The following is a 24,123-nucleotide window of genomic DNA, read 5'->3' on the forward strand; positions in this document are numbered from 1 at the left end:
AGCTTATTTAACAATTCCCCATTGGACTATACTTATTCATTTTTATCCTTTCATCCATGATCTTCACCTGGGTTCTGGTTATTTCTCTCTTATACTACAGCATCCTTGCCTCTTTTCCATTATATAGTCATTTTTGGCTTCAGTTCTAGGAACACACTGATCTAAGCTGCCATTCATATGATAACTACATGGTTTGAAGCAGCTTTCCAGTGCCCAAGTATAGTTAATTTTCATCTACTTAAAGCCTTTACCGTAGCAGTTTATGGTGGAGTTTCAGTTAAGCAATGAAAATAGAATTTGTAGATATTTTGCTGTGTTTACCCAGTTGAGTGAACTTGGTTCAACTTCCTTGGTTGCCCATAATCTAAAAATTATTGGGCATTAGAAATTACAGAAATGTTGGTGCCTCTTTGTTAGAACAACTCTTCCTACTTCCCTTCCTCCCCTTTTTTTTTAAAGACGAGATGAACAATTGGGATTTATCTGAGAACTATCCTAGAATTTAGAGCTAGAAAAAGGACCTTAGAGTTTATTCAATCGAAGTCCCTAATTTTATAGGTGAGGATACTGATAGTAAGAATCTAGACTAGATTTGTATGATTTAGAGCCCAGCAGTTTTCTCTGTAACACAATGCCTTCAATACATATGTTGGTTAGAATCGTGCCCAAAAGAAGGCACATTATTTTAAATTTCCATATAGTATACTTTAGTTTTATTGAAAGCAAAATATTTTTTCTTGTTGAAAAGAAGTTAAACAAAACAGCTTAAATACTAAGACTTTAACATTATTTACATTGATACTTTTAGGTTCGACATGGTGCAGGTACTGGACTAAGGGAAATTCTCAAAGCTCATGGGAAAAGTGGTGGTAAAATAGGAGATAGCACTTTAGAGGAGGTAAGTGTATTAGACCAATAATATTAACAAACCTTCATAAATCATAAATATGCTAAGGAAGATAAATGCTCACAATAAAAGCTAAAAGGGAATAGTGAAGTACTCAAGGAGAAAGGGGCTTTAGGAAAAGCAGAAACAAGAAGGGTAGGGAAAAGTGGTATGACAAAGAATGAGAAAGAACGCTGGTAAATGAGACATTAAATGGTCAGTGAGACTGAGTTTTAAGGGCTAAGAAGTTTAGTTGAATGAATAGCAGCTAGTAGGCTGAAAAGAAGAGATGATGGAAAGACTGGGAGAGATACTTGGTGGGGATAGAGTTTTTGATAGAGTATGAATTGATGATATATAGTTTATCATCAAACTGACTTTATGGAGCTAATTTCTTAGTGTGTGCAAGTGACTTAACTGGATTTCATACTTTATAACCTTTGCTGCAGTTCTATTCAAATCAAACTAATCAACAGATAGACTGTGATGTATGATGCCAAAGAGATGGATTTGTGTCATTTTTAGCTAATATTAGTGTAGTTAAAATGACCTATTTGGTCTCTTTTTCAGTCTTTTATCTGTGTTAATTTGAGTTGTGGAAATAAATTTTCCACAATGAAAAGAATATTTGAAATATAGTATTTGTGATATTTAATAGTGACTGTGTTTTCCCAGATGATTCAGCAGCATCAAGATTGGCTAGAAGACTTGGCCATTAGACTCCTTTGTGTTTTTGCATTAGACAGATTTGGTGACTTTGTTTCAGATGAAGTAAGCATCTTACTTAAGGGAGTCTTTCTTCAATTAAATTCTAATTTTGTGCATTATCTGTTGTCAATTTTGAACTTTTCTTCCTTTCTACTTGTAGGTTGTAGCACCAGTTCGTGAAACTTGTGCTCAAACTTTAGGTGTTGTGTTAAAACACATGAATGAAACAGGAGTTCATAAGACCGTGGATGTACTCCTTAAATTGCTCACACAAGAACAGTGGGAAGTGAGACATGGTGGCTTATTAGGAATAAAATATGTTTTAGCAGTTCGTCAGGTAAACACTTCAGAATATGTGTCATATGTATTAATGAAGGCATTTTTTTCTCTTTTAAAAAATGAATGTTATTTATATTTCGGATGTTGTAGCATGCCTCTGAATTCATAGGTTACAGATAAACTGGTCAGTCAGTCCAGAATTGGGTCAGTGTAGTATCTGGGAAATGGAGGACTCATCTGTGACATGGAGGCCAGGTTGCAGACACCCATAGATACTTCAAAGAGAGATTTGAGCCATATATCAAGAGAATTAGAATCATAGATCTGTCTAGAGCTGGAAGGGATCTCAGAAGCCACCTAGTTCATCTCCTTTGTTAGATTATAAGTTTGCATGTACACACATATGTAGTATATACATGTTCGTTGTTATCTTTTGTTTGTAAATCACTTATATTTCCCACTGTATTCCATTCCACCCCCTCTCACAAAGATAACCTTTATAATAAAAAAGAAAAAAAGAAGCAGCTCAGTAAGAACAGCCATCATGTCAAATCTGACATAGTGTTCTGCTCCCAGTTTCCCACCTCTTCAGTGTTGTTTCTATATATCCCTTTATGCTTTTTAAATCACTTTCATGTATGTTATACAATCCTCACAATTCTGTGGGATCATTAGGACAGATGGTATTATTCCCATTTTATAGATGATAAAATTGAGCTTACCCATAGTTAGTTTGTGGCAGAGACTAGATTCAGAACCATGGACCCTTGTTTTCCTTTTTGCTTATTCAGATGTGTATGAAGATGGTAATACATTGCTTTTTGGAACATCTTCAAATACTAAGGACAGGTAAACACACAAACCACTCACAGACATTTCCCAACTTATAAATAGATCAGTTGTGTTATGAAATCAGAACATATTTTTCCATAGGACCAATAACCATCATAGGTTCCCAGATCAACTTTTAAAAGTCAATTTAAGTCATAATACAGCTGAAATGCAACACTGATAGAATGGACACTCCCCACATTCTTCACAGGAGTTCTTATAGCAAAGTGGTTAGGTTTCCGCTTGAAAGGAAGGGCAACAGGGTGAAGATAAGGGGAGCCAGGGTGAAAACTAAGAATGAGACAGGGGCTTAGATGAGCAAGGAAGAAAAGGGGAAGATCAAGGTTGGTGCATGATCTTGTACATGACCCTGGTGTATTAGTGAGGAACATTGGTACAATAGATTTGCCTATTATTCCTTCTTTCCCTTCCTTCCCCTTCCTCCTACCATCTGGAAGAGAATCATGTTAAAGTATTGGGGAAATCTGGCCCTTGATGCTACCAAATGTTGCCATTTAAATTTGCTTGATGAATTTAGGCTTATATTATTCCAACTGTAGGTAGTCTTGACTAAGGAGACTTTAGTTTAAACAAACAGATGACCATTCCTAATTAATGTGCACATGCGTGCATGTGTGTGTAATTTAGTTTTTTAAATGTAATTCTGGGAAATAAGGTAAATGGTGAGGACTCTGTTGGAGGTACTTTTGGTAAATAATTACATATACCTTGTGGAGGCTAAACTTAAGATCATTCAAACAAAGTTTTGGTTTTGGTTAAATCGTATTTTATACCACCACTTTTCAGTTTAATCATCATATGAATTAAGAGGGCAGAAAAATATAGAGATATTTTAGTGAGTAAAGCCTCAGTGATAATTTTTCAAGCCCCTGTTGTGTTCTCAATAAAGTTTTGTTTTAAGTTACATTGGAATACTGTATAATTCTCAAGTTTGCTTTTATCTTTCATTTTGAATTATATTCCTATTTTAGGAATTCAGTTATTTTTTTTCTTGGCTACCTTTATGTATTTTCTTATATGTTTATTTTAATATAATAGCACACCACAGCCCAATGAAGAAAGAGATGCAAGAGACTCAAGTAATAGTAGAGTATAGTAGGAGCCTAGTTTTTCTCAGACATTATATAAACACTCTCTCCTTAGAACTCCTACCACACTTTTTTTTCTTATGCACTTTCATACCATACACTGTATATTATGTGTACTACATAGCCTGAGTTACAGCCTACACCTGCATCCTAAAATGAGCTCTCTTTCCAAAGGCAAAAAAAAAGCATATAGAAATTAAGCGTAATTACTCAAAATTTGGCTATATTAGTTTTTGAAGTTCATATACATATGTAAATATGTGTGTGTTTTTATGGGTCTGTATGTACACATTTATTTGTTTTTTTTGCCTTTTGGAGGGCAATTGGGGTTAAGTAACTTGCCCAAGATTACACGGCTAGTTTTTGTGTGTGTGGGTGTTGTGTCTGAGGCTGGAACTGAACTCGGGTCCTCCTGACTCCAGGGCCGGTGCTTTACTACTCACTGCGCCACCTAGCCACCCCAACACATTTGTATTTTTTATATTTTTAAAAAATTTATATATATATATATATATATATATATATATTTTCAGTAGAGGTGCTTTATTAACTTTTATCATAACTACTCAGTTTTTTCACATTCGTTGTCAATCTTTGCATTCAACTTAATTTTATTAAGATTTTGCATTAAAAAAAACAACCAATATTTTAAAGCTACATTCAGAAGTCTTTAACTACGCCCCTTTCTGGATGCACGTTTCTTGAGGATAGGCCCTTGTATTATTTATCTTGATGTGTTCCATAATGCTTTACATAGTAGTTACTTAGTAAATGTTCTTGAGTAAATTATTTTCTTTATGAATAAAATTTTTGATGTGCATTTTTGCAGGATGTAATTAAAACTTTATTGCCTAAAGTTTTGACTAAAATAATTGAAGGACTTCAGGACCTTGATGATGATGTCAGGGCTGTTGCTGCAGCATCATTAGTACCAGTGGTGGATAGTCTTGTTCATCTTCAATCACAAAAGGTAAATTATAACATTTTTGCATTTTCTCTCAGAAGATTTCATTTAAATTTAGATTATCAACTATTAATTGATGCAAGCTTCTTTCTACCCTTTTTTTCTCCTTTCAGCTTACCTAAGTTCTCTATTTCTTAGTTAAGGTATCCCATACTGAGTGACTCTTGAGTCAGATTTTATTCATTAGACAAGAAAAATTTGTGTTTATTCATACAATTTATAAATATTCCATATGAAATTCTTAAGGAACTTTCTCTGAGAAAGAGATTTAAGTAGCATCTGCATTAATTTTTCATTATTAGAACAAAGATATTTGGTACCCAAGTTGAATTTAGGCCTATATGATAGAAATGGGGCAAGACCCAGGTAACAGTGCAGACATGGAGATTATTCAGAAATTGCCCTTAAGAGCGGGCCTCTATTGGTAGTAGCACTAATGAGGATGAACTAGCCTTGATTTATTACTGACTCTGACGACCTTTGGGAAAATAGCTTAGTTAAAGGTCTACCTTCTAGGGGATTTTGTTGCTAAAGAAAATCCTAGACTGAAATGGGCATTTGACTTTACTCACAGCATCCTGAACTTTTGGAGGTGGCCATAACCACCTTCACCTGTCAAGGCCTTTTCTTGGGTGCATACTATGATTTGAATAATTTACTTAGCTGTCCAAAAGTACCACCCCCTTTGTTCTGATTCTTATCATTGGCAGCATTTCTGAGAGGACTTTTACAGGGGGTTTTAACAAAGGTAGCTTGGTGCATAAAGTGGTAGTCTTAAGAGTCTGGAAGAACTGAGTTCATATCCTACTTAGTGCCATTAATGGACTGCACATTTTCAGAGGCCATTTTGGATTGCTGATAATAGGAACAAACCTTAAATGTTTGCTCTGTGCTAGATGTTAAGAGGTGGTAGAAATCTGAAATAAAGCAAAGTCTGAGAGAAATTTTAATCCACTGGCAGGGGGATGGGGAGGAAGGCAGAGGATTTCAGAACCCATGGCTGTATTATATAGTATCGTAAGTGCATAGAATTATTACAAAATCTTCTTTGATATCTAAGGAAAAAGGAACACCAAAGGGGGATGGAGAAGGCTTCTTAAAGCAGGTGGCATTTGGACACATATTTATTGCTTGATTGATTGGATTGGGCTTAAAAGGCTAAGTTTTCACCAGATGACGAAAAAGAGTGGGGGTTTTCAGGTATAGGAAACAGCATAAGAGTTCAGTGTGTGTTTATTAGGACAAAGTTATTTAGTTTATCATAGTATAAATGATGTAGGATAGCATAGGTAGAGTAGAGTGGTTGCAGTTCATCAGGAGACCTGAATAAAAGTCTGGGTCCCCATTAGAAAACCTAATGATGTCCAGTAGTCACTGAACTGTGTGATAAGACCATAGATTGAGAGCCAGAAGGGACCTTGGGGACCAGCTCATCCAACTCTCTCATTTTGCAGTTGAGGAAACCAACACCTAACAGTTCAGGAGATGTGCCCAGCATTAATACAGGTTATAAGTGGCAGCTAGGATTGCTTGCTGTGCTTTTTTTCTAGAGATGGATAACTTAGCAGTGGCAGAAAGTATTCAACTGTTATACTTAGTGTATATAAAACATGCAAAATATGACTGACAAACATTTAATTTTAATTCGTCTTATAGGTACCTTTTATTATAAATACATTATGGGATGCTCTTTTGGAACTAGATGATCTCACTGCTTCAACAAATAGCATCATGACCCTTCTTTCATCCCTTCTAACTTATCCTGAAGTTCAACAGTGCAGGTAATTGTTCTTGATAGATTCATAGTAAGATTTTAGGTGCATTTTCAAAGAAGTTTTCAGATATTTAAACCTTCCCAGAATCGAGGAAATACTGTATAGTCAGAATCTGTTTTCTTAGTAGGCACTGCCAGCAAATACTGTGCGGCGATAAGAGTGGGTGGAGCAGCAGGAATGTCAACAAGAAGAGGACATCTTCCTGATGTTTTTTAGGGATGTTTAAATTGTACGGTTGCTTCTTTATCTTGTCTGTTCTGTCATAGTCTTCATCACTGGTGGAATTGTAATGGTTTATTCACTAATGTAACCCATGTAGTTTTTTAAATGTACAATTATATATGTATTGATGCACTTTTATAAATATTTTATTATAGAATAACAGTGATTTGGCAATTTGTGTAACGTATTGTCAGTTAGTTTTTCCTTGATATCACAAGTCTCAACTATCTTTTCATCTTTTATTTCAATGACTAGTTCTTGTTAGAACAGTAGAAACAGTTATTTTACCTTAATGTTCAAGCCCCCCAAATTACACTTAAGACAGAAGCATGCCAAAATTGTAAAACTTCACTAGTATGCTGCATCTGAAGATTGAAATGAGGCCCAGCAGTTGGGCAGCTGTTCACTGGTCTTTTAGCCTAGTCTCTTACTCATCAGCTGAAAACTTAATCCACTGTGTTGATAAGACCAGGTAATGGGAGAGAGAAGAGGAAATGAATCTTTCTTACTTGACTGCAGCATTTGTGTAGAGGTCATAAAATGCCCCTCATTGTTCTGCTGATCAATCCATAATTATTTATGAGGTACTTGAATTAATATTAGATTTTTAATTGAAAATTAGAAATATATTAAAAAAATAGTAGAATGGCATAGGAATGATCAGGCAGAGTTGTCCTACAAATAGACCCATGATGTTGGCATTAGATGAGTAGGGAAGTGCAGCTGTTGGTGTCACGGAGTAAGTGTTATAGAAAGAAGCCGGGAAAAGGGAAGGTGCAGTATGTGTGCAGGTTAATCATCAGGTGTTGAAGTTGGATACTACAAACATTTTGTTCTGACTGTGCCATTAATTAGTTGTGTGACCTCGAGCAAGCCCCACAGGCTTTGTGGATCTCAATTTCTTCATATAAAAAAAGGTTATACTAGATGATCTATGTTTCCTTCCACCAAAAGCATTCTATAAATCTCTAAAGGAAGGGATTTTATCCTTATTTTATTTTCAGATAAACTAAAGTGCAAAAAAAGGTCGATTATGTAATATGAGGAAATGGATCAAGTGAAGGAAAATTTTGTCAACTCAGTGCTTTATAAACTAGACAGCTTTTCATCATTTTTTTCCCAACAAATGTTTTATTAGCAAATCTCTTCTTTCTCTAAAATGATAATTTTTAGGTGGTAGATAATTACCAACCTACATAAGAAGAAATGCAGCATGCTTTAAAAATTGTATCCAGCATGACCAATTGCACTGTTAACAAAAACTGCTGTTTCTGTGTTCTTAGTCTGTTTTGTGTCTGCATGTTTATTTGTATGTGTATGTTTGGATTAAATTTTGTATATAAATTACATTGGTATATAAAAAGCTTTAGGTCCTACAAAAAAATGGATGGGACAGCCAGTGAAAAATAGCAAAGATGGACTCATTGAAACCACAAACTTAAAAGAATAGTGAAGTTGGTGTTAGTTTGCCACTGTTTACTTAAACTCTTAAAATTCTCTTTAAAAGGGTGTATACTTCATATTAAGTGCATGGACCCAGTGATGTACTGGAACTGAGTTTTTTAATACATTTTCAATGAGAGCATTTACACCTCAGAAATTGACAAATAATACAAATCAAGACTTGATTTTTTTTTTATTGTCTGACCTCAAGAAAGAGAAAATATGAAATGTTAATAATGCAGATTAAACTTAAAACTGGGTAATGGATATAGGATTTCCCCTTACTTTTCTTCCTGGATAGCCAATTGTTAAAGATTTATGAGAACACCCCCACTGTGTGGATCACATTTTCCTAAGTGCAGTCAACTTCTCTAAGTCACTCTAAGGTGGAAGAGAGCATCTCTCTCTACACTTGTCAGGCTGACTTATGGATATAAAGGAAAATCTATGATTCCAGGTGGTCTTGGGTTTATTTCCCTATTAAGCAGATACCAAAAAGGAGAAGGCATTATTTAAGATTCCCTAATTCAGGAATACTTACCCTGGTGTTACAGCTGAGAACTGCTGCATTTCACACATTCTGTCTATCTGATGATAGAGTAGTCTCCTTCAATAGAAAATACACACAATGTTCTATATCTGTTGGAGTATACAGGAATAGCAGGTGGGAAATGGATAATTGCCAACTCTGATGCCATTGACTAATTCCATTGTTGCTAAATGCTTGATTTTTCAGAATGGGAAAAAAAAATTGACATAATGAGAAAGGAATTTAAACAAAACAAAACAAAAACCTTAAAACCAGTGCCACAGAAGAGCCTAATGCCATTTTTACCCATCTCTATGACCTTGTTTTTTATTCTTTTATGATACTGCAGCGCTATCGAGTTGAGTAATGGTATTGAGTGAGTTGTGCAAATGAAAACCTTACCTTTTACAAAGTGATTCAGGTTCATGAGAAAAAATGTTAATATTTATGAAGTCCATATATAAATGAAACTTAAATGGATTCTTATTTATCAAGAATAAGTATGAGTAAGATTAATTTACATCTTCTTTATCAGTATCCAACAGTCACTTACAGTTTTAGTACCACGTGTATGGCCATTTTTGCATCACACTATATCATCAGTTCGAAGAGCAGCATTGGAAACGCTATTTACATTATTGTCAACACAGGACCAGGTAAGAACTAATCATTGTATAAAACAGCTTTGATAGTTTAAAAGAATCCAGACTCAACTTACCTGGCTATCAGCTGCTCACTTTTGCTACATGCCCCTACTGTAAGTAGGAAGTAGTGTCTGGCAGCAGTAGTAAAGATTTTATAGACAGATTTTTGTTAGATAACTCTTCTCTCTCAGAAACATTGTTTGGTTTCCTCTCTTAGGAGCTAACTATAGTTGATGGGGGGGTGGGGAAAGGAGGGGAGGGTGGAGGGGGAGGCCGAGAGTGGGAAACAGCACCTGCTAAAATATAAGACTGTCTGAGACTGCCACATGTTCTAAAGAATATAGAGGGGGTGATGAGATATAGAATCTATATATTTGTACAGTAAGAGGCTGTATATGTATTCTATTACTTGGATTTATCTTTTAAAAATTAGTAGACATTGTAGCCAAGACTTTGGCAAATGTGGAAAAAAAAGCCACTTTGTTTCCTAATCATATATTTCATCAATAATTTAGGAATGATTTATTCCAATTAGGAGAATACTTTTGTATCATATTAATTTCCATGAATAGGCATCCAGGCATCTGACCAATGCAAATTCTGTTTTTCATTGTCCTTGTGTTGCCTCACAGTAAATCTTACAGTTTTTCTGCCCCTGCCCTCTACCAGTCATTTTTTCACTGTTCTCAACTCTGCTTTTAAATTAGTCTTATTTTGATGCCCAGTTGTCATGGATTTTGTGACAGCTGCTTGCTTCAGTACACAGGAAACCTTTTCATTCATAGGGTTGTTTTTTTTTTTAAGCAATCGGGGTTAAGTAACTTGCTCAAGGTTACAAGGCCAGTTATTTCTGGGTGTGGTGCTGAGTGTCTGAGCCCGGGCTTCGATCTCCAGGTCGTCCCAACACTGGAGCCAGTGCTCTTACTCGCTGAGCCACCTGGCTGCCCCTAAGCAATTGGGGTTAAGTAACTTGCTCAAGGTTACACGGCTAGGTGTTTCTGGGTGGGTGCTAAGTGTCTGAGCCCGGGATTCGATCTCCAGGTCTTCTCAACACTGGAGCCGGTGCTCTTACTCGCTGTGCTACCTGGCTGCCCCCATTCATAGGTTTTTGATGATATTCAAGGAGGTTCTTGGCACATAAGTGAGCATTTAATGAATTAGTTGGTTGATTGATAGTTGGGTTTTCCAGAAGTTTGATAAGTAAGGTGATATTACCACGTGATTATACTCATTACAATAAGTATAAATTCATTGGTTTTAGAAGCCTCTAGTTGTTCTTGCCCTTAAGATAAATCGACAAAAATCTTTTAGTATTGGGACTTTGGCATTGTCTTCCCAATATTATGTTGAAAATTAGAATCTTACTCTTTATTATAGTTGATTCCCTAGCACTCAGAAACTCGTTGTTTTACTAGGATTTCAGATTTCTAAGCTCTCAGTTTTCCCAGGTAAAATAGATATGATGATTTTGTATTTAGACAAACTCGTCTGTCTGTGACTTAATGAATTTAGATATATTTGGAATTTAACATCTTCATCATTTCTCTGTATACTTCCGATTTTCTTAGTCTTTTTACTTTTGGCTTTGTAAATGAGCTATCCTTATTCTACAAGAGATCTGTCAACAAATGTGTGTGTATGTTTGCATGTGTGTAAACACCAATAGTGTCTTACCATGATGTACTAAAAGAGAACAGCGACAATAAAGTTAATAAAGTATTTCTAAATTGTTTTTCCATTATACTTGCTATGGTATATAATTTTTTTGTATATCATTTCTGTGCCTTAACTGGATATTACTTTACAAATTTGTTGGTAGTTGGTTGACTTCCTGGTAATCTTGGAATTTAAATATTTATTAAATCTAAAGTGGCCTCTAATAAAAGTACCACTTCTACTTTGAAAAAATAATAATACCTGGCACTTATATGGCACTAGGTGAAGCACTGTACATATTTTCTCATATAAATGAATGAATTTGCTAATTGTTTTTACCTGTTATATTGGTTCTCCACCTACCTATCTCATTTCCTTCTCATTTTATTTTTTTATGTCATCATGACCACTAACCATAATTGTCTCCAAGGCTGTCTTAGTCTTTCTTCTCTTCTCCCTCTTTACTGTTTCATTTGATGATCTCGTTAGCTTCCATGGGTTCAATTATCATCTCTCTGCAAATGCTTCCGTTCTGAGTTTCTCGACTGAGCTACAGTCACACATCTCTACTTAACTCTTGGGCATTTCAAGCTGGATATCCTGTTGGAAGATCAAGCTCAGCATTTCTGAAACAGAACTCACTTTCCTCCCCCTACTCTCTTCCCGTTTTCCCCTCCACACAATATACCCTTCTTCCAAGCTTCCCTTTAATTCTAGAGGATACTAACATCTGCCTAGTTGCTTAGGTACTCAGTATCAGTGTCAGCTTCAACTCTTCACTATCACACTTGCGTATCCAGTCTGTTGTCACATCTTTTCTCAACTGAGATAACTGCCACTGTAATTCAGTTCTTCATTGACATCCCTGCCTCAAATCTCTCCCAATTCTTTCTTCTACATAACTACCAAAGTAATTTTCTGAAAGTGTCATGTTTATATGATGTCTTCTCTCCCACTACCCACCTCCCATCAGTAAATTCCAGTGTTTCCTTTCCCCTAACTGCAGTCCAATATAAACTCCTCTATTTGGCATTTAAATTTCTTGACCATGTGCCCCCTTTCTATCTTGCCACCTTTTTTTTCCATATTCTTCGTACACAGCACTCCATCTTTTGTAGCTCTGTGTCTTGCCCCCCATTCCTGAAATGGTTTCCCTCTTTACTTATAACTCAGGTTCCCCAAGTTCCTTCAAGACTCGGTGTAAGCACTTAAAGGCCTTTGACAGGTTGTCTTTTCCTTTAACTTTTATCTATTTATATATATATTGAGTATATGCCTGCTTCTATATTTATTATCTTCCCATTAGAATGTCACCTCCCTGAAAACATACTGGTTTTATTTTTTTCTCTGTATTCACATGTCTTCTTCATGATGTTCTTCACATCATGCCTTGTACATACTAAGCATTTAGACATTGTTCTTTGATTCAAGACCTAGCCTCATATTCTACCTGCTTTATGAAGCTTTCCCTGGTTTTCCACCACTGTCTTATTGTGATCTCTCATACCTCTAACCTTTTCTTTGCCCTTATTTTCAAATCTGAATTAGTCTTTTTATATATGTCTTTTCTGCCTTCTAGAATGTCAGATCCTTGAGGGCATACTGTCATTTTTTCATCTTTGTATTCCCAACATCTAACACGTAATAGATAATTAATAAACATTTGTGGAATGAGTAAATGAATAATCAGTGTTGATGATAACCAGCTATTCTGAAAAGAACCCGAAATTTGGATCTAGAAAGAAGTGGCCTTGGACATTCGTTTGCCATTCTCTATCATGCCCAAGTTTCAGTGGCCAGATTTTTCCACTTCATTTGTCACGTAGTCATTTAGCCTTTTTTGTGGTCGGAGCATTGACATTTCCTTTAAAGGCATGTTCAGTTTTCATTAGCATGCAGACATACCTGCTGTTGTGTTGGAATGCATGGCATGCTTAGTTTATGATGTAAGAGAATTAACATGCATGTTTAACTATACAGACTAAGAAATGAGCTTAATTAATATTTTTACTCTGGCCACAAAAGAAAATGCCCTCCTGAGAACCATGTCAAAAAGTGAGTCTTCAGAAGCTTACTGAGTATGCATTGTTTGTCTATTTAAATCTGTTCAATTCTATCAGTAGTATATGGGGAACGAATGGAGGGCTTGCAAAGTGAAATATTAGGTATTTGTTAAACAATGGAGTATCAGAGCAATAAAATGCTTAGTGCTGACAAGTGGGTGCTTCCTATATTCAAGAATGAAATGGAGCAGAGTACTCTGATCATTTACCACAGCCCACTAGCATTTGAAATGCTAGACTAAAGGCTTATGGCTTACTAGAGTTTCAGATGCCCATAGGCCAGATAGAGGAAATATGGTGAGAAACTGTTGACCCTCACTCCATTCATGAGCCCACTACATTTCAGGAAAGGAAGGGAGTCCTGACTGGAAATTTTTATATTTAAAATGTTGGTGTATTCCTTGCCATCTTTGAGAAATAGAAAAGAGTACCAATTGAGATGAAAAATATAAACTGGAAAATGCTTTTTCCTCCTCCCCTTTATCCCACAAAATTGATTAATACCTGGTAAAGGAACTTTAAAACCAGTAATAAATGGTTTTTTGTGTTATCAAAGGAAGAAAGACAGGTACTCAACATTTGAACTATTTATTGTGGTATAATGAGTACACTTTAGGACAAAAATAGAGGAAGAAAATTTCAGTTATTTACTTGGAGTAGGTACATAGACTATAGAGGTTTAAGGATCTAGGAGTTGGAAAGAGACCATTTTTTTCCCCTGATAAACTGTAAACTCCATGAGGGCAGAGTCTGTTTCATTTTTTTTTTTTAATGTAGTGTCTGGCACATAGTAGGTACTTAATGAATACTTGTTCATTGATTTTTGGAAAACTCCTGGCAGCCTTGGTGTTTCCTTGTCTAGTAAATGAGTAGACTGAACTAAATCATTTTCATAATCGTTTCCGTCTGACTCCCAACATGTGACTTATGAAACTCTGCATGGAAGAATATATGTACACCAATTGGTCTTGGCCCTGGGGACTTTTTTGTCACTAGTTGAAGCAGTTGTCATATTTCATATATTAAATAACATAAACTTAATCTTGCAAGGTAAGTTCCCAATGACATTGATTTGGGTTTGGTTTTTTGTTTGTTTTTGCTTTTTGGAGGGCGACTGGGGTTAAGTAATTTGCCCAAGGTTACATGGCTAGTTTTTTTTGTGTGTGGGTGTTAAGTTTCTGAGGCCAGAACTGAGCTTGGGTCCTCCAGACTCTGGGGCTGGTGCTTTACTCACTGTGCCACCTAGCCGCCCCGATTTGGTTTTTCTTAATAAGATGCGTTTATTAAAATATATTAAAATAAAATAGCAGAACAACCATTAATAAGTAATATTTTAGAAATTTAAGGCGGAAAATCCAAGAAAAAGAGCTCTATGAAATCCTAAGATTTTATTGAAACTGAGTTAAGAGCTCTAGGAGGTTATCTAGCCTAATTTACTAACTTGTACATTAATCCATAGTTCCACTTATGGAGATACTCATTTCATAGGACAATCTATTCTCTTTATGGGAAGCTTTTGCTTTCAGAAAGTTTGTTTTTTACATTGAACCAAAAAATGAAAAATTACTACCCATGTCCCAGTTCTGTTTTTTTAAACCAAACATAATGAAACTAATCTCCCTATTACATGGCAGTCTTATAGATTTTGGAAGACCTGGATCATGTTCTTTTCCCTTGCCCTCCTCTTTTCCCTCCTTCCCCCCAACCTTCTTTTCCAGAAAATCTTTTTTCTAGACTAAGAATCCTCATTTCTTTCCACTATTCTTTACATGGTGTGGTTTTCCAGACTGCTTTAATGCTTGCTATCTTCTCCACACAACAAATACAAAGTAGTTAATTACAAACTGGAAGCCACTAACAGGGTCAGGAAATGCTTCATATAGATGGCAGTTCTTGACCGACATCTTGAAGGAAGAGAAGGGATTGTCTGAGATCAAGGTGAGGTAGGAGAGCATTCTAAGCTTGGGGACAGCCAGTGTAGAGGCACAGAGACAAGATGGAGTATGGTTAGTAAGAAACCAAGGAATACCATTTTGACTGAACCATAGAGTAAAGGAAGTAGACTGATAGACCTCAGATCAGGTTGGAAAGACTTTAAAAGCCAACAAATGAGTTTGTATTGAATCTTGTACCAAATATAATCTCTATGGTTTATTGAGTAGGGGAGTGACATGATCAGATCTATGCTTAAGCAAAATCATGTTGGCAGCTGTGTGGAAGATATATTGGAGTTTAGTACAGGGGAGACATGATAAGGATGGGAATTAAGATGATAGCTGTGTGAAGAGAGAAGGGGCCATATGCGTGACATTTTCTAGAGGTAGAAATGTCAAGATTTATCAACTGATTGCTTCTATGGTATGAGAGAGAGTAAAAATTCAAGGATAACACTGGCATTCCAGGAATGAGAGACTAGAAGAATATTAGAAGCTCAGAGAGGTTATCAGAGAAACATTTTTGTTTTTTGAGGACTGTAGAGAAAACTATTTAGAGTTTGATTATCTTCCAGCTAAAATGTGGCATCCAGAATAGAGCATAATGTTCCAGATATGATCCGAGGAATACCGAGTACCAGTGGGACTGTTATTACCTCCTCTTTTCTATACCCTATTTTATATGTAGCCCTGAGAAATACGCATCTTTAGCTAATATGAAAACCTTTTCTTCTAGTAATGAGCTGAATAATCTGTTATGGAAGGGAAGATAGGGCTGACCATGAGGTTGTAGGCTTATTATTAAGGAAATAACAATCAAACAGTATAATTAAGTTATTTGTGTATACATTTCTTTTGTTGAAATCTTTTAAGTTCTGTTTTGCTCCTTGGTGGGAAGAAAGAAACAAAACATTTCTCCCATCTTTCAACTTTCTCTCTTTTTAATTTAATTTAATTTTTAAAAAGCGTGTTCATGAATTAGAGCAAGTTAAAGTTCAGTCAGGTTACCAAAGAAGCATTTCTATTTCTGAGGACTGAAGAGAAAACTATTTGTTTTTGCTTTCAAAATGGAGGTCCCAGATCTCTTTCATGTAATTTATATTACCCAGAAGCCTCTGGTTTACTGGAATTCCTGTTTATATTTTCAAATCTTTAAACAGTTTTAAATACCACACATAGCTTTTGCTTTATAAAAAAAAAAAGGATACTTAAATGTTCTTTGATTTGATCAGAACAGCCAGTGGATAATATGTTGTCTATTACTCCCAACAATGCAAGGCAATTAGTAGGTGCTCACTTAAGAATTTAATGATTGAGAGAACTGCTGTGATGGTACTGGAAGTACTTCCTGTCTCAACTCATCTTCTCGACAGGTTATTGCATTTTCATTCATCTAATGTATCACTGATGGGTATCTATAGCTTATTATCCCCTGAGAAGTCTCCTGTTTGTTAGAGTGAAATTACCAGTGAGAATGATAGAAGTTGCTTAGATCTTGGTTTCCCACCGTGTCTTCCTTTTTGTTCAGAAGGAAGAAGTTGGTGTTGATTTTACAAGCTTGATGCTTGAGTTGTCTTCTTAGAAGATGATCAGTATTCAACTTTCCTACTTTCACAGTTGAAAGACTTTAATTCCTTCTAGCAGAAACCTATGCTTATCTCTGTTTTTCACTAAAGGGTCCTCGCTTTGTGGCCTGTACCTTCTGAGAAGGTATTGTTTTGCTTTACATGTTGAATTGAGGCAGAATTCCAAGCCATTGTTCTCTGAAATCTTTTCCTCAGTAATTGTTGGTTATGTGGCTTTTCCTTGAACATTATGGATTATTCATCCTGTATTATCACCTGACCAGAATTAATATAATACATGCGTTGTTGTGATGTAATGTATACCCTCATGTCAAATTCATTTTGTACTTAATGGATCCTGTTAAATGAAGCTGTTTACCCTTGCATAGTAAGCTACTTTTTCTTAAATGACTGGTAAAATTCCCTTTCATAGTATAAATGTGTGTATCTGTCTTCATCTGCACATGTGTATGCCTATGTGTATTGCACACATATACACACATGCACACACACTTTATTTACCACTAACAAATTTCATCCTTCAAGAAGCTGACCACACTAAAAAAAATTTAAATAAATACAAACACTTAAGCTAAAATTTTAATTCTTTGTTTTCAGAGCTCTTCATCCTGGTTAACACCTATCCTACAGGATATGCTGCGACACATTTTTCAGTTTTGTATTTTGGAAAGCAGTCAAGAAATTCTGGACCTTATTCACAAGGTATTTAATGAATAATTTTATGCTCCTTCCTTAGTCTTTATTTTTCAAACTTAAGCTTTCAAAATTGTTATACTGTTGCAGATTTTTTTTTAAACACATTTGAAAACACTCAGTTGTGTTTAGGCACTTCACAGCCAGAACCCTTAAGCTGCTTCACGGGTCTACAAGCTGATGGTGAAAAGAGCTTCAATATTTTCATTGTTATCACCACCAATACTGTCATCACCATCATCTTCATCATCTTTTATCATCATCCTTTATATTTGAAGAATCCTTTTCCCCAGAGTACTTTGACATTTAATATCCTATTTGATTCTCATAACATAACAGATACTGATCATCCACTTGACAGTTAGAAATTAGATCTCCCAAAGGTTGTGATTTGCTCAGGGCCCCACAGTGGTTGAGCTGGGGCTAGAACTCTGGTCTTCTGATTCTCAGTCTAGTGATGAAATATGTCCCTTAAATACTATGATATGAACTAGTACAGGAGCAATTTGGTTTCATTTTCTGAACTTAGCAAATAAAATAAACTGCTCTTCCCTCTTTGGACTGAAAAGCAAAGTTCTCATGACTTTCTAGTAGTGCTTGAGAACATTTGTGTAATTCCCTTCTGATCTTCTCCCCACCATTTTAGTAAGTAAATGATTCATTATTTGTTCTTTTATAATTGACTCTAAAGTTTAGATCTCACTCTCATTAAATATCTAAAAGAGTTGTTTTGGTGTGGTGAAAACCTGAATCAAAGTATCTGGGCAGTGGAGAAGTACCATGCCCAGCTCTGACAAAGTGAACAGAGGGATTGATTAGCACTACCTTCAGAATTGCTGGTGAGGTGATGTTTTCCCCTTAGCAGGGAAATTCCCAGAGAATTACAACACACACACTTACATGAACTTGGTTTCACTTGCTTTTAACAATGGCAAGAATACACATTTCATTACTATTTGATTCTGATGAGAGTTAGAAATGACTGTCTTTAGTCCCCTGATGCTTACTTTTTTCTCTACATGGGCACATCCCTAGAGTCTGTACTTGCCACATGAAACATAGATGAGATAGACACTGTGTGAACTAATTTTCAGTCTCTGTCCTTTTTTAGACTTCCTTTGGGGGGGGGGTACTCTTTTTGTTACCTGATTTTCATTCTCTGTTTTGGATTGTCTTCTTTTTGGTGTGTGTTATTGGTGGGTAAGTGTGGTACTATGTAGCTTCCTACTCTTTTAATCTTCACTTAAGAATTTTTTCTTATCTTATGATTGGTCATGGCATTGGTTTTGGGGAACTATCTCTTTAGATAGAACCTAGGCCTGGGTGACCTTGACAGTAATTCTTCATTTACATAGGACGGGATCCTTTTATAAATTGATGTCAGGAGCATTGCCAAACAAGTCAAAACTTGACAGATTTTTTAAAATTACCTTATTTTTATTGATACTTTTTTTTTTAACATTACATTCATTTCTGAATACGTTTCTGCCCACCCAGAAAGCCATACTGTATAATAGATTTTAAAAAATGAAAGAAGGAAAAAAGGACAATTCAACAAAACTAACCACCCCATTGGCCTTATCTGATAGTGTATGAAATATTACAGGCATATTTTTATCATGTGTGTAAACACACACACCTTTTTCATTTTGGGGCTAAGAATAAGGAATGTTTTTCTGTATAGGGGTTTTGCATTTCCAGGAGAATTTAAGTGAATTTTCTTACAGGAGCTTTTCACTCATAACTTTGGGTGAGTTGGTAATGCTCTTTACCTCAGTCTTCTAAGTTCCAGTCCTTTATTAAGATTCTCCTCCTGTTCTTCCCAGCTGATTTTTTGCCACCAACTCTTCACCTCCTTTTTCCTGATCAGGGCAACCACAAGTTTGTACAGATTGGATACCTGGGTCTATATGAATACAGAGTGAGTCAGAACTGCTCAGCAAAGCCTGTGGGATCCTCTCTTGTTTGGATACTCTTTAGCTGCAGCCTAGAGTTCTCCATGCTGCCAGAGCTTATTCCTTGGGGGGTTTTCCCAGAGAATTTTGTATTGCACCTTGAAAGGAAACATAGAAGCTGGGAAGCTGGTGGAAACTTTTGGTAAGGATGGGTATAGTTTAGGTAGTTGGGTAGTTTGTGATTTGTGGTTTGTTGAAGAAAAGGTTTTCAAATGATTTAATCTTTTCTTTCATTGATTCTAATTCAGACCTCTTGCTTCTGAATACTCTTTGTTGTAGCTGTCCCATTCAAGAGACTGAGTTTCTTTATTCATCAGTTTCTGCCTTAAATACTCTAATTTGGTCTTATCAAAGCTGCCCCATTGGGGCCAGCAGAGTTTGAGGTCATCACTATTGAAATACACCTAATCCTGGCAATATAAGGGACAGTCAAGGCCATATTTCTTATACATTTGCAAGGCACATGCTTATTCTGGAAGAGAGTTGACAGGAACTGCTGCAACCTCCTCTTTGCCGTTACCGTATCTCTATCCCATTTTAAAGGTAAACACTCAAAGATAATAGCACCACTTAACTAATAATAGCACACAGTACACAAATTGCACTAGTAGCACACAATATACAAATGTACAAATACAAATAATCCACACTGCTAGCAATTCTCTATTACAAAAGCCAGCATTCCTCCACACAGTCTAAGCATGCAGTTAAAATACTAATTTCTGCAGTTCCAGGGGCATAAGAGATTATAAAACCCAAAAGCTCACAAAATTTGCTAATTTACCAGATGCATGCAAAAACAAAACAAAAAACCCCCAAGGGCATGAAATTAAGCCAATTAGCCCAGGTGCAAAACAAAACAAAACAACCAGCCTTATCAGAGTGATCTGGGACAAACCGGGTCAAGAAAGAGGGGCCCCAGCCTATTTCTCACAATGAAAGGTGAGCTCAGTCAAAGGCTGGATCCTGTAAGGGAGTTGGAGTGTTGAACTTGCCAGATGAGGCTGGGTCAGACTCTAGAGAAAGCTGTAGTGGTGCCTAGTCTATTCCCCCAAGTATTGGAGAGCTCAAGGTTTCTTCTGGAGCCACTGCCACCAATTAATATTAACTGAATTTTAAATGCATTCCAAACTGGAAGGTTTCTAACCTGAAAGATACTGAGCAGGCCAGAGATGAGTGTGTCAGGTATCAAGCAGTGTTTTAATTAATTAATTTCAAAGTAAGAAATAGTTTGCAAGCCTGAAGTTCTCCTGAGAAGGAGGGCTCATCTTACTGCAGCAAAGGAAAAGATTATATACATAAATCACAAGTAGGGAGGGGAGATGGAGGTGGATTATAACACAATCATTTCTACGATTCTAGTGGTTTCTCATGGCAAGCATTCGAATGGAGGACAAATGCAGGTGTTCTTGAATCCTGTGGGAACAATTCTTCAATCTTGTGGGTCGTCACATTGGTGAGGCCCAGAATCACAGCTCTGTGACAGGGACAGATTTTACAGTCTTTGATTCGCTTCACTCATGGCACACAATGACAGTACAAGCACAGGAATGTCAGTTCTTAGTAACTCTGAGCTGAAGTCTCTTGGCTCCCAAGCCAGATTTCTACTAATGAAATAGTAGTTCTGAAAAATCTAAATTATTAGTATATTCTCATTATAGGTATTATATTAAATAATAGGAAAATCATAAATCCCTTTATATTTCCCATAAACTTGAAGGTGAGCTACTATTTGTTCCTGTGGCTTCAACTCTGTGTGGATCCACTATATGGATGACCTCTAAATCTGTCCCTCTCTGCCAGGTTCTTTGCTAGGTAGTGTGCCCACATGTCTGTTGCTGCCTGGCTTGAGTGGCACTCAGTTTAATCTGACTTTATTATTGTTCCCCCAATGCCTTCTCTTCCTTCTAATATTTTCTATCAGGTTAATTGTCCTCATGTAGAAATCTGATCATATCACTTTCCTGCTCAGAGCCTTGCAGTGGTTTATTAAGGTTAGCCCAGCAGAGTGGTTCCTCCACCTTCTCTTTCTAGCCTTCTGTGATCTCGTGCTACTCTTAACATACTTTGGACACCAGCCAAATTCCCTTATATTCTCTCTCTACTTCCTCCCTCCCTTACTTTTTTCCACTTTTTTCTTTACTTAGCATTCCCTCCATAATATACACACATGCATGAATGGACGAATGCATGTTTTGAATTCTTATTCTTGCTTCGAAGCCCAACTCAGTTAACTTCTTTTTATGTGAAGTCTTCCTGAATCCCATGTCATTAATTCTGGTCTTTCCCTCCTTGGACCTTTGTTAACATTTTATTTGTCCTCTCATGCATTTACCTTATATAATTTATTGCTGTTATTTCTGTATGCCATATTAGACTATAAATTGCATGGCATTATGTACTACATATCATGGTAATTGAACAAATGTTTCAGTTGACTTTTCTTGCTCATAAATGCATTTTCATACTTCTGACAACTCAGGGTTTGAACTGTCATTCTTCCACTTCTTTTAAGTATCATATATTACATATTAGTGCCTTTCAAAGGGAGAACAAAGTAAAATATTCAGTAGCATTTACAAGTGATGTCCAGGTCAAAATTGCAGAATCAGTTCTATGGCTATAACATGCTAACATAAGCTTAACACTGGTGCTGTTTCAGTTCTGAATTGAGAAATGTCTTACGGGATTTAATAATTTTAGACTACAAAGATGATTCCTTGAGTATATGAGATGAATTAAAAATTTATGTTTTAGTCACTTAGATTATTGGAGTATCAAAATTTAATCAAAAAATTTACCAGAATATGTTTTGATAATTGTCTTTAATATAGAACTACTGAAGCGGTGGCTAGGTGGCGCAATGAGAAAAGCGCCGGCCCTGGAGTCAGGAGGACCTGAGTTCGGTTCCAGCCTCAGACATTTAACACCCACACAAAAAAACTAGCCATGTAACCTTGGGCAAGTGACTTAACCCCAATTGCCCTCCAAAAGGCAAATAGAGAGAGACAACTACTGAAGCATTTTGTTTTATATGCAAAATTTTTTCACAGCTGAATATGTAACAACATTTTTGCACCTAAATTACTTAGATGCTCATGTTTTTTCTTAAGTATTTACATGAAGTCATACTGGGGAGAAGATCATAAAATAATAAATTTATAAGTTTTTAAAACCTTAATTTTATAGATGAGGAAATAGAGCCAGGAAGGTGAAGTGATTTGCTGGGAGTTGAACCCACATTCTCTGATTCTAAGTCTAAGACTCCTACAGCACAATGTTGAAGTTCTTTGTTCTTTTCAGCTTTTTTAAAAATTCAATATACAAGTAGTTTTACATTTTAAAAATTAGAATTTTAAAATTATGCCCTTTCTGTAGAATTTTAAAATTAATCAGTGCCATTGTCTGCATACTTTTTTCCACCCTTCACATGGTCCCAAGGGACCATTTAACTTTTAGTCCATAGTTGCTGTATTTAATTAACAAATTTTTCCCCCTATTTCACTCTTTAGGTATGGATGGAACTGTTAAGCAAGGCTTCAGTACAGTATGTAGTGGCAGCAGCTTGCCCGTGGATGGGTGCCTGGCTTTGTTTAATGATGCAACCTTCTCACTTACCTATTGATTTAAATATGCTGCTGGAGGTAAAATCCAGATCTAAGGTAAGACTGAGATGACCTAAAAATATCCATTTAATCTTATATTTAATATTTTTCCTAATTATGTAAACACTGAATATCTTATTAAGAGTGATTTCTCATATGTAGATCTAAGGAGAAATTACTCTAGAGATTGCATGCAAGAAAATACTTTGTTAAAATTTAAGAATATGAACTATTTAATCAAGTATTTCATACTGTTTTTATGGGCGGGAATGGAACATTGTAAACCAGAAGATACTGTACAGTCTGATGGCTTTGAAACTGGTTGAGTGGTCTGATTCAAAGTAATTACTTAATGATTCAATATTACCTTGAAAGGAGGTCTCCAGTGGATTGCCCCTGAGATCTATGTTTGGTTCCATTCTGTTTAACGTTTTTATTACTGACTTGGATAAATGTATAAATGGTATCTATATCAAATTTACAGGTGACACAAAGCTAGGAAGACTAGCTAAGAAACTGAATGAGAAAATTAGGATTCAAAAAGATCTTGACAAGCTAGAACATTGGACCAGAGCTAATAAGAAATTTTATTATGAATAAATCTAAAATCTTACATTTACATTCAAAATATACAAGATTTTGGAGACACAATTAGATAGCATTTTGTCTGAAAAACATCTGGATATTTTTAGTGGCCTGAAAATTTCATAGGAATCATCAGGGTGGTATGGCCACCAAGGAATTTATTGTCTTCTCAGCCTGCATTCCTATTGTACTTGGTCCAGTTCTGACAACATTGGGAATGTTGTGTTTGTTCTGAGAATCACATTGAAGAAAGGACCTGATGAGCTGGGGAATGTCCAGAGAAGGGCAGCCAGGCTGGTGAAAGGCATTGAACTCATGCCTTTCAAATTCGAACTCACCATCTAGAAAAGAAAAGACTCAGAGTAGAAATGGTAGCTGTCTTCAGGTATTTTAAGAGCTAATGCCTGGAAAGGGGAAATTAGGTGTTAATGCATTTCTGTAAGCCAGCCCAGACTTGGTTAGGGGCTAAAGAGGGAACAAAGACAGAAATGAGATGGGACTTCCTGCAAAGGATGCTGGTTTCATTTGTGACCAAGAGGCAAGAAGTGGGAGCAGTGGGTGGAAGGTATGATTAGAGAAATGGAGGGTTGGTGTGAAGAAAGACTTAACACTTAGAACTATTCCAGGGTGTATGAAGCTGCTTCAAAAGACAGTTA

At 36.1% G+C, this 24,123-nt stretch overlaps 1 protein-coding gene across 2 annotated transcripts in view; it reads left to right on the forward strand.

The window, feature by feature from the left end:
• The window catches only part of BTAF1 (B-TFIID TATA-box binding protein associated factor 1), a 119,114-nt gene that overhangs the window by 48,408 nt on the left and 46,583 nt on the right, over window positions 1–24,123 (forward strand). For both annotated transcript variants that reach the window (XM_069099223.1, XM_069099224.1), the window contains exons 9-16: window positions 809–898; window positions 1,562–1,657; window positions 1,755–1,931; window positions 4,643–4,783; window positions 6,434–6,558; window positions 9,282–9,402; window positions 17,227–17,331; window positions 22,790–22,939. In XM_069099223.1, the coding sequence (XP_068955324.1) occupies window positions 809–898; window positions 1,562–1,657; window positions 1,755–1,931; window positions 4,643–4,783; window positions 6,434–6,558; window positions 9,282–9,402; window positions 17,227–17,331; window positions 22,790–22,939 (1,005 nt within the window). The remainder of the gene's footprint in view (window positions 1–808; window positions 899–1,561; window positions 1,658–1,754; window positions 1,932–4,642; window positions 4,784–6,433; window positions 6,559–9,281; window positions 9,403–17,226; window positions 17,332–22,789; window positions 22,940–24,123) is intronic.

Source organism: Petaurus breviceps, unplaced genomic scaffold, assembly GCF_028583685.1.
Source record: "Petaurus breviceps papuanus isolate PSGF00001 unplaced genomic scaffold, PetGlider_PUasm1.0 37, whole genome shotgun sequence".
NCBI lineage: Eukaryota > Metazoa > Chordata > Mammalia > Diprotodontia > Petauridae > Petaurus > Petaurus breviceps.